This window comes from Acipenser ruthenus, chromosome 17 (assembly GCF_902713425.1).
Source record: "Acipenser ruthenus chromosome 17, fAciRut3.2 maternal haplotype, whole genome shotgun sequence".
Classification (NCBI taxonomy): domain Eukaryota; kingdom Metazoa; phylum Chordata; class Actinopteri; order Acipenseriformes; family Acipenseridae; genus Acipenser; species Acipenser ruthenus.
Window position 1 is genome coordinate 18,940,420 of NC_081205.1, and position 11,792 is coordinate 18,952,211.

At 38.8% G+C, this 11,792-nt stretch overlaps 1 protein-coding gene across 2 annotated transcripts in view; it reads right to left on the reverse strand.

Annotated features, from left to right (window-relative positions):
- LOC117423351 (ephrin type-B receptor 1) overlaps positions 1 to 11,792 on the reverse strand; it is a 257,791-nt gene that overhangs the window by 160,747 nt on the left and 85,252 nt on the right. For both annotated transcript variants that reach the window (XM_058990042.1, XM_034038975.3), the window contains exon 3: positions 1,792 to 2,473. In XM_058990042.1, coding sequence (XP_058846025.1) covers positions 1,792 to 2,473 — 682 coding nt within the window. The remainder of the gene's footprint in view (positions 1 to 1,791; positions 2,474 to 11,792) is intronic.

Consider the following 11,792-nt stretch of genomic DNA (forward strand, 5'->3'; position numbering starts at 1 on the left):
GAGGAGACGTGATTGGCTGCGCATCCGAAAGAGGGCGTGACGAAGGGTATTTAGGGGAAGTGGCCCCAGCAATCTGTTCCTTTTGATGTGGTTACCACTAGGACCAAGAAAGGAAGTGATCAATTTGTGAATCATGAGTGTTAAATGTCTTGTGTCTATCATTCCTGAGCACCGCATCACCACTGCACCTGTGAACTATAAACAACTTTGCCACAATACCCTATGTAATTTATGTGTTGTATGCATATTTTGTGCTGTACGCATTTTATATATATTACATACACTTCACTTATGATTTTAGTAATAGAGTTTGTATGTTTAACACTTAATATGATATAATTCTGTATGTAATATGGTTGTGTTATGGTTTTAAAAATGTATTTGTTTAAAATATATATATATATATATATATATATATATATATATATATATATATATATATATAATTTGCCATCAATGCCTATCTGGTGGCTAGAAACAGAAATTAGAAGTATACTGGGCTTCTTATGTAATGAAAAAATAACAAAAAACAAAGCTCTGCAAAAAGACTTGATAAAAAACACATAACATTAATGCATACAGCTCAAAAAACAATTCTACAAAAAGAAAACAGCACTCTGAAGAATTCTGTTTTCAATACAAAGGAAGGTGAAGGTTTTCAAATCTGACTGACCACAGAAAACCTTTTGTATTTCTATTTTTCCAGTCACTGGAAGGTTTTTGCTCATATTAGCAATCATTTGTGTGCATGTGTGCTTGTATTCCAACAACCATTCATCACTTTTAGCACTAGTCAGTCTGAATGAAACCATTCGCTTTTAACCAGAATGCTCTTAGCAATAACTACATGTTTTTGCAGTAAGTGGGTTCCAGCCACACTGTCATCATGCATACCGGTAATTACTTTAAGCAGCTGTTATAGTCCTGAAGGCTTTTATTATTATGCTTAACAAGGGGGCAGCACAGACCTGATGAACATTGAGGGACACAGAAATGAACTGTAGGCAAACAACCATATGGTGTCCGACTACAGAACCTGCTGCATATGGCCTTCGACCGAAAACACAGGATGGAAAACTAAGACAAAGTATAATAAGGGACTTCCAGGGTAGTTGTAATGAGAAAAAAAGAAAATGCATTTTTTGGTGCATGCATTGCTGCATTAAACATCTAAATCTTAAAATGACATATTAAGTCTACCTTTTAACAACACTATGGATTTGCCATACAACTAAGAACCTTATTTATTTATTTATTTTTAATTTAGTCGTTGCCAATTAGTTTTTATTATTTTCTCCCCAATTTGAAATGCCCAATTATTTATAGGCTCAGCTCACCGCTACCACCCCTGCGCTGACTCGGGAGGGGCGAAGATGAACACACACTGTCCTCCGAAGCGTTTGCCATCAGCCGCCCGCATCTTTACACTCTGCAGACTCACCGTGCAGCCGCCTCAGAGCTACAGCGTCGGAGGACAACGCAGCTCTGGGCAGCTCACAGGCAAGCCTGCAGGGGCCCGGCCAGACTACAGGGGTCGCTGGTGCGCGGTGAGCCAAGGACACCCTGGCCGACCTAACCCTCCCTCCCCGCCAATTGAGCGCCGCCCCCTGGGTGCTCCAGTCCACGGTCGGCTGTGGAATAGCCTGGACTCGAACCGGCGACATCCAGGCTATAGAGCGCATCCTGCACTCTAGCGAGTGCTTTTACTGGATGCGCCACTTGGGAGCAAGAACCTTATTTTTGAATGAGTTATTACCACTTTAACAGACAAGCAAAGACAGTCCTCCTTACCTCTGCACACATTCCCGTTGTCTGGCTCATAGCCGGGCTTGCAAGTGCAGCTACCAATGGGCACCATCCACTCGCCGTCCCCGTTACAGTACAGCTTGATGGGCACGTCCACTTCCTGGGAGTTGGGGATGCAGATTCCACGGGCGATGACCAGAGAAGTGCTCTCAGCGCCTGTCATGGTCTCCGGGAACATGGCGAAATTCTGCACAATGCTGGGGCACTTCTTATAGAAGACACGGACGGAGAGCAGAGACATGCAGGCTCCGTAGTCCTGGAAAGCCAGGTAGAAACCGTTCTTGTTGAGCGGGCCGAAACTGCGGACCTCAGTATTGACTTTCATGAGCCGCCCACCGAAGTCCACCTGTGAGAAGCTCTCGTCAGCTGCGATGGTGTCCACTTTCTGGTACGGGGCTTCTGTCCAGAAGGCCGTGCCCTTGGTGGCAATGACTGAGTCTGTCTCGTAGTAGTAGAGGTTGAATGTCTCTTTGCAGGAGCCTGGCACGTTGGGGATGCTGCTGCAGTCGCGGACGGTGAAACGCATCTCCACGTAGATGCGCTGGGCTGCCCGTCGGTCAATGAAGGTGGTCAGCAGCCAGTTGTTCTGGCTGGATTCAAAAACGTTGCACACCTGGTATGTGCGGATGGTGTTCAGGTTTTCGTCGTATCCGCTCACCTCTTCCCACTTCAGGAAACAAAAGGAGAGAGAACATGGTTAGGGAGGATTCAAAGGCATGTGCCTGGCCCAAGGTTACAGAACAAATGAGTCGAGGATTCTATTCTCATTGCTGTAACAGACAACATGTGGCTTTCTATTTAATTAATATACAGGGGTTGGATAAACAGAAACACCTGCCATAACTCTGTTAACACTAGAACCACCACAGCACTCATTTTGACAGTTTTCACTTTTAAAATGTAAATTACTCTGCATGTGTGAAAGATACGCGGTTGTCCGTTCTTGACTTTTCCTAAATAGATGTATTAATACCCTGATGGCGTTTGAAAGGCAGTATCGCAAAAATAAAAATAAAAGTTATAATCCCCTCTACCTAGAACCGCAAAAGCTGTCATTTTGATTGCCTTTTACAATACATGTTTTTATTTTGAATATAATCTACAATATTCTGTTTTATTTTTATATACAAGCCTGTTGTTGTCTCTACTGGACCTGGCAGCCATCAATTGCTTTGTTTTGTACAAGGAATGCACCGGGGAAAATATCAGTAGTAGAGATTTCATCTTGAAGCTAGCCACAGCGCTTCAGCAGAAACATTTCGATCAGAAAACTGCAAAGCAGCAGGCTGCGGCAGCTCAACCTGGATTCTGTGCTGCATTGAGTGACACACGCAAAAGAAAACATTTGTTACTTTAGTTTTAAATTAAAAACGACTTTCGTTTTTACAATTTTGTATGAAATATACCTGTTTACACACTAGTTTCTTTGGAAATGTTTATTTTATTACAGTTTTTCATTTTTTGAAGTAGTGCTTTATATGTGATAAATTAGAAAATAAACCGTTTTATGTTTAATTGTTCATTTAAATACAGCATTTCGGCTGTGCAGATGTTTGATATAATGTGCTTGAATAAAACTTTTGAGTTGTTTCCAATAGTTTGTCTTTCATTTTAATATTGATGTTGTTTAAAATGTAACCGTTATAATGACTGCTGGCGACGGTTTTAGGTATGCGTATAACCGTGGCGGTTCTAGTGTTAATAGGGAGTAGGGTCACCGTAGGCAGCCAGGCACTGATTTAAGCCTCCAAGGTGTGTCTCCTGGAGTGATACATGATCATTCCTCAACAATTACCTCTTACAGGGAAGTTGGGGTGGGAATCTGTTCTCCAGGATTGCCCAAAGTCATCCCTTTTGACACAGTGTCTTGTGAAACATCTGCAATTTGTGCAGTCAATAGAATAGTTTGCATAACAATTTAATAAGTGAGAGTCCGCTCTTTATTTTGTCCTCATTTTTTTGTCCAACCATTTTTAAACACAGTTCAAATTTTTCCCATCCTTTGTCAAGGATGCTTGACAAAAAACAATCCTAGAACCTCTCCTCTATGCTTTTAGAACCCAGTACTTCAACATAAAACTAAATAACACGACACAGAATCCTTGCTGTCCTGCAGGGAGAACACTAAATTACAGGAGAAAGAACTCAGCACTGCAGGGCTTTCTCAGTTGTCAAGGAACACAAACCTACAGGCTACAGCACAATACAAAGAGGTTTAATACATTTAAGTGAGAGCTTAAGTGATAGCAGGTCTTGTTCCATTGTTTAGAAGCTCAATAATAGTCTTAAAACCTAATACTAAAGCTCCAAAGGAGATTGTGAGCATTGAAGGACTCCAGATAGAAATCTCTTAAACACAAAGGTTTATCGCCATAGAGAGAATCGGGGTGACATCCCACGAGTGACAACTTGATTACAAGATGAAAACCTTGATAGTACAAAGTCACACGCATCCTCCTACTCGAAGGAAAATACAGCTTCCAGTTTAGGACAAAGAGCTCCGATACTTTAGTCCCAGGTTACTTTATGCCTGTATTACTTATTAAGATAAGATAATTAATAAAGATTATGAGATAATTATCACAATATCTCAACATTTCAATATGACTAGTTGTTTTTTTAACATGAGCTACTGTGAGATGTTAAGTCTTTTTTTTGGTTTGTTCATGGATATCAAAAGCCTAAAGCAATTTTTGAATCACAGAGAAATATGTTCTACAGAAGCACCTAACTAGGCCTATCCAAAAATGCACCTGTATACAGTACAGTGTTCCCACTTTACAACACTGCAGTCAGGAGCCATAGTTAAGAGACTATACTATTTGTGTGTCACCTTGTAACTAGAATGAAAGTGCAAGTGGAATGGCATTATGGGAAAAATGTGATCCACGACCATGTCGCATTATAACTGGTTCTGTGGTATAATGGGAAGCGCCTATCATAGTGGACCACCATCACAAATATCTTTACAGATGTAGGCTGTGAACAGTGCATTATATGCAGAGTCACTTACAACAGGACACTGATTTAACATCTCATCCAGAGGATGGAGCACAAGGAGGTTAAGTCATGACTCTCAGGGTCACACAGAGAGTCAGTCAGTGGCAGAGGTGGGATTTGAACCAGTGACTTTCTGGTTAAAAGTTAATGAGAGATAAAACGCAAATAAGCAGCTCTCTGACTTTTACAGCCACAAATTGTCCTAGGTAACCACCTAATTCCACTTTCACTGTAGTTGCAGTATTGTATTATTGTAGCAGCTGCAAAGTATACTTTTTTAGTTTTTATTTTCTTGTTAAAACTTTCCACCGTTTCTTGTATTTTACAGGGGGCCTAATAAAGGAGCTGTATTTCTGGTATAGTAAATATATAAGAACACCTTCAAAAGTCATAATATAATAGGCTGCCAGGGGGAATCTCAAAAGTGAAGCCCAAGAGGCCTCATTACTGTGAACAGGACTGTTGTCCTCTTTTATAAAAAACAAAACAAAACACGATTTATTTGGTCAAGAGTCTTTAATGTATTGAACTAATAAAAAAAAAAAACTCATTACTCGAAGCTCTGTGCTTCCAGACAGAAGCCTGAATAACAAAAGCCTGGAAATATCCACTCCAAAGGGGGAATATACAAGAAACCAGAATCGTAGTGCATGTGAACTCAAGGCCACCAGACAGTAGACCTTGCATGCCTGCAAAATGAAAACAGAGACACTGAAATCCAAAAGGTACTTCAATAACCCTTTGCTGGCTTTGCCTGCTAACAATGGGAGTACCTAAGCAAGACCTGTCACTACAGAGATGATGTATACTTTTGATTATGTAAAGCTGCCAAAGGAGTACAGTCTGTCATCCTGCGAGTCGCTGGAAAGACAAGCTTGAAAAGAAATTACTAATGTGTGTTTATATATGCTACTGGGCAAAACATCCGTCTGCTTCGGTACAATGCTTTCACTCCACAGAGGGGCATTTATTTGTGTTTTATGGCACAGCTGATACATTGATTTCTACCCAGATGGATTCAATTAGGGATACTTCTGATTTCACTGAAATAGACATAATTAATCTTTGGCGGAGTGTCCCGCTCCTATGTATTATTATTTGTATTTTTGTTTGCGGCGCGGGTAAAAGCGCCGCGTCTTTTATTATTATATTTAAAAACCCAGTGAGGATGCATGGCTGATCAGCTACTGATTATTTAACTAGCTGACAGTCATGCATCCTTACCAAACGCGTGCAGACTCTGGCCGAGGGATAATAAGATAATTAACTACTAGTTAATCCCTCAGCCAGAGTATATAAACCTGCAGCTCTCTGCAATCGTGGTTGAGTGTAGAGGAGAGTACGGGAGAGCGGAGAGAGAAAGAGCGCGAGGAGAATAAGATGTAATTAACAATTGCTAAAACGTGCTGGATTAGCCAGCACGACACTTACTTGTTTGTTTGTTTATTCGTTTGGCCCTCGCGCCTTTTTGTTTTGTTGTTTGTTTAAATATTTTATTTTTGTTTTGTTTATTAATAAATACGCTGAGTGCAATAGCATTCAGCTTCACCCGCCCATCCACTGTTTGGTTTCAGTTACTTCCTGGTCCGTGACGTCATCACACATCACCACTGCGAGCCAGAGCTGCCACAATCTTACACATCATTAATGTAAAATCAGTGACTTGCGTCAAATATTTTTTGTTGAAAAGCGAAAATTCAGTAAATACCCGTTTGTGACGGTGTACACCCGCCCCTGTGTGTATTGTATTATTTTGTATAATTATTATTATTTAAAATGCATGGTTTAGTGTGTAAAAACACAATGTTTTGTTATTATTGTTTACAGCCTGGATGGGGTTAAAATGCCCCATTCAGATAAAATTGTGAGAATGAGTGGTCAATAGTGAGTAATTATTGACAAACTGGCTGTTGCCCACGCATTTGAGAAAAACTGTGCTGAATGTGGTCGAGGGATCAACTAGGTAATTAATAGCCAGTTCATCCCTCGGCCACAATATAAAAACCTGCAGCTTTGGCTGAACATGGTTAGTGTGTTTAGAGGCGGAACGGAAGACGTGGGTAGGAGAGAAACTTAAAGAGAATTAACAATTGCTACGCGTGCTGGGTATACACCAGCACGATACTTGTTTGTTTTGTTCCAGGTCTTTTTTGGCTGTTTATTTTGACCACTGTGCCGTTTTGCTTTGTAAAGTGTTTCTGTTTTGTTTAACTCTTTGGTTTATAATAAACCGAGCATCAGCGTTTCATTCATACCTCAGTGCTGGGTGTCTGTGTCTCCTTCCTGGTCTGACATCACCCGCAAGCCATCCCTGCCACCCCATTTCAAAGCCAAATTACTCTTTTGTCAGAGATTGAAACCCATGAGGAACTATTTGTGTGCCCTATCATTTAAATTACATTCTGTCAGCCATAAGATTCCCTGGAATAAAAGTAAACATAGAGAATTAAATCAATAAATGGTAATGGTGCAACACCATCCAAACCATCTTCTCCTGCAAATCAAAACCACTAAAGACATTCTGAATTGATGCAACCCAACATAGTCAGCTATCTTTACTGTATTAACTATAGGGCAGGTGAAGGTTACATGGCAAACATACAGATGACATTTTCATATCATTTTTTACATAGCTGGTCTGTGATACACCGTGTTATAAGAGCAAGGGGTCTATCCGAACCATTCAGTATACCCATGCATAGAGTCCCCAGATTCTGATACTGTTCTATGTCCCAGGTTGGGGAATATTAAATGTTATTTTCAAGCAATGCATTGCATTCTTATATTTGTGCCAGAAAAATGGTGCATTGCAAAATGTCTGGAAGAAAAAAGAAAAAGCGTTTTGTGTGGGTGGGTGAGTGTTTCGGAGGGGGGGTGCTATGTGTGTCGACATGATTAATGAGTTTATAGAAATCCAAGGCACAAATTAAACCTCTTTCGCTTGTACTGTTTCTTCTCCGCTTCTCTGCTGAAATGTCCATTCATCAGAATTAGGATGACCTGTTCCTATCAACACCAGCCGACCATTAATACTGCAGGCTCGTGTTCTCTACTGTCTCCAAATAACAAGAGAGCTTTTCAGATCAGAGTATTATTAGTATTATTATGATTATTATTATTATTATTATTATTATTATTATTATTATTATTATTATTAGTTGTAGTAGTCGTATTAGACTGTAGGTCACACAGATACATTATTAATTAATAAACAGCTGTAAACCATCTGGCAAAATCTTTTTCGTACGAGGGAGTAAAAATGTTTTTTGGCAACAATGACAAGTATACCATTTTAATATGAATGTGAAAAACTTGAGAAATTATAATTATAAAAAATAAAGTACATTGTACATTTTTTGGAGACTTTGATAAATTGATAAATCTGAATTACAGCTTTACTATGTACAGTTGCATGAAAAGTTATTCCTTACATTATTATTATTATTATTATTATTATTATTATTATTATTATTACTATACTAGAACTGGAGTTAAAGGAGTGATAACGAATGCTTTAAAATCTTTCCTCTTATTTGTACTGGCATCATTATCACTGGTCCTCCTTTAACTGTGTCGATTATTTCTTAGTACATTTGACTTTAATGCACATATGCACTCTGGGGGGTGTTTAGTGTATTTGGTTCCCAATCACTTCGGTCAGACTTCAGTCAAATAGGTCAAATTGACCAACTGCAACAAGATCACATGATCTACATCACAAAAAGTAATTGGTTACCAAGAATCTATGACAGAGTATTAGAAAAATCTACATATTTTGCAAAAAGGTGAGCAACGAACTAAAAGATCTTTAGTGGAAAGGAAGTGGGCAGTGATAATGTTTTTTATGCTCGTAATTGGCAAGAATGGATTTTATTATTTATTATTATTTGTTTATTTAGCAGACGCCTTTATCCAAGGCGACTTACAGAGACTAGGGTGTGTGAACTAAGCATCAGCTGCAGAGTCACTTACAATTACGTGTAAGTGACTTTGTGAACCTAGCATCAGTCCATTAAAAACAAATAGCCTGCCTGTATTACTTACTATATAAAAGCTGCATCTCCCAGCTTATAAAATGACTGATGTTTTACAAGGATGACTGTATGGGCCATTCTGAACATTGCTTCAACTCCCCTGGAGGAATTAGAGGCTGATAATTCTGAAGTCAAATCAGTACCATGTCAGGTTGCCTGTGGTGTCCTTTGATGGTGTGAGTGTAGGTGAGGGATTCCTTCACATTTATTAATCCTGCAGAGTATAATATTGCATCATGCTGAAAAGAGACCGCTTTTGTTGGATGTGCCTTGCTGTAAATAGGTACCTGCCAGCTAGATTTTATTTCAGTTAGCTGCTGTTACAGCTTCTGTAAATAAATTGTTCTTTGAATATCACAGACCATTACTTTAAAGGTATTTGCAGACACTTTGGATTAGGGTCTGAGGACTGAGTATAAGCAACATCATTATGTTTGGCCAGAGCCATCCATCCACCCATGCTTTTCTGTTTGTCTGCTTAGCAATTCTATGCTTAAGTTACATTATAATAGATCTTTTATTTCAGATTTGTAAGACTTTTACAGACAAATCCACAGGTTTTACAGATTTGAGGTAGCTACATTAATAATGCAATGAATAATGTATGGCCAGCTGTACATAATAAGACTTCAAGGGGTTTTATAGTGATTTATCAGTGTCACCTAAAACCTGTGTACAGTGGAGAGGACTTTCTTTGTAATAATTAGTTGTAACCGATTTGATTCATTTCTTCAGTTTCTCACATTCCTATTAAATTTGTATATTGCTCAACATATTTCTATTGTTGCTGCATTTTGATTCTTTTTTTCTTTCTCCTCATGAATCAAAACTTGTTTACAGCTAATAGAAACACGTGAGCTGCTATTCCATTTGTGCCCATTTTCATCCGTTTATTTTATTGTTTTAATAAAAACATATACAATTCCTAAAATAAAAAATGAAAACAAAGAACTTTCTTTATAGCACTGTACATTGACAGTAACATACCTTTTGTAGCCTGGCCCAAAAAGCATCAAAATTCACTGTTGCGACATCAGAGTTTACATTTTCTGTACTGATATAATAAAGTCATAATTCACACTTCCAACATCACAATGTCATAAGTAAATGTCATAATTTACTGTTCCGACATCACAGTGTAGAATTTTATGTCATAATTCACTGTTCCGACATCACTTTTAATTCACTGTTTTGATATGAAATTCACTTACAGTCGCCAACATCACAGTGTCGTAATCCACTATGCTGACCCTTGTTTTACACTGTCCCTGCAGTCCAGCAACTGCAGTGATTTCTTCCTAAAAAGCATATCCTGAAAGAATTGATTGAGTTCAATTCTCTTGAGTACAGAATGTGATCCGATATCAAGAAATCAGTTTCGTATTGCACAGGATGGGTACAAATAGCTTTACAGGTCGTCTCATGTCACTTTGAGATAATGGAAACCTCTCTGTGCTGAAATTGGTTGTGTATCAGTTCGTGATCCAGACCTTATTAATCATTCAGCTCTGAACTTGTTTTTAACCCACTGATAACTAGTGTACAATATTGTATTTTTGGAGTGATGTTTTTGGTGGAATTTATTTAGTGGAATACAGTGAAATTTGTCTCGGGTGGCTGCATGTTCCCCACTGCATTGAAAGAAGGTCATATATTATATACTGCTTAAACTGTGCTGCTGCTACGTCAGTGTATTTTGACATAAGCAGCACTGACGTGCTTATCAGACATGGCCAGCGACAGGTCGATAGCAATCAGGAAGAATGCAGGACATCTTATCCTGCTGAGATTCTGTCTGCTTTTTTTTGTTAAACTCACATCATCTCTGGCTTCATTTCTCAGTGAAACACAGGAACCCAAAGCAGGGAGATTTATTCAGAGCAGGGTCAATTCTGTCATTAGATTCAGAAAGAAAGAACCATGCATTACTCGGCTCTATCACCTGAAGTCACATCATGAAGACTATGAAAGCAGAAGCTATTTAATATTCTATTGTATTACATTATCAAGATCTAATTCACTTTCTGGGCCTACTGTAAAAAAGAGTTTTATTTATTGTTCTTAATTCTTGATTGATTTACATTATACGTTTCAGATTGCTGGTATTTAGACCTTACCTAAAGACCTCTCAGGTCACAATTTGTTTTTAATTCTTGAAATTTCACAGATGTCACCCCCAGATTTGCAGTTGATGACAGGAGAGGTTTGGAAAGTATGCAAAGATCTGTGTAAGCTCAGTTAGCACTCCTGTAAGCACAACTCCATCCTTCCTCAGCTTTGGTCACCAGCCATGTGACTTTCCGGCCACATGACACAACACTCTGCTGAAACACATGTCACAGAGATCCTGCAATCTGTCTCCACTCAGCTGCTGCACTTTAGTTACAAAGCAGTTCATTGTATCCCTCCTACTTGAAGTCAAAGCTAAGTGCTTTTAGTTTCTGAAGTTCCCAATAATAATCAGAGCTGCATTTTTAGCACATCACCTCTTAATCTCTTTAGAAAAAACAATTGGAGCTATTGAAAGAAAAGCTTGAAAACATTCAAGCACTGTTTGGGAACATTTTAGTTTGTAACCCATACATCAATTACTGCCTGCTGCTGCTTTCTTGGTGTGCCTTTCACATGTATAGGTGTGCAATTAAGTCCAATTTTAAAAGCAATGTCAAAAATAAAAGAGGCTCATCTCAGCAGCCATTGCAATGACGTCACACCAGAGACCAGGTTAATGCTGTTCCACCATCAGTCTTTTATGTTGCCCTAGTTACAGAAAGGACTGCCCAGCCCTCTTTGAAGCTTGTATATGCATTTATCTTCATTGAATACTATCACTGTCCTTTGTGTCCTTTTCCATCTTAATGCATTGTCTTAATCAATGTAAGTTCTTTTTATATGCTGTCAAAAAACAAGTTTGGTTGGATTTAAGACAATAACATTAATATTTATCTGTTT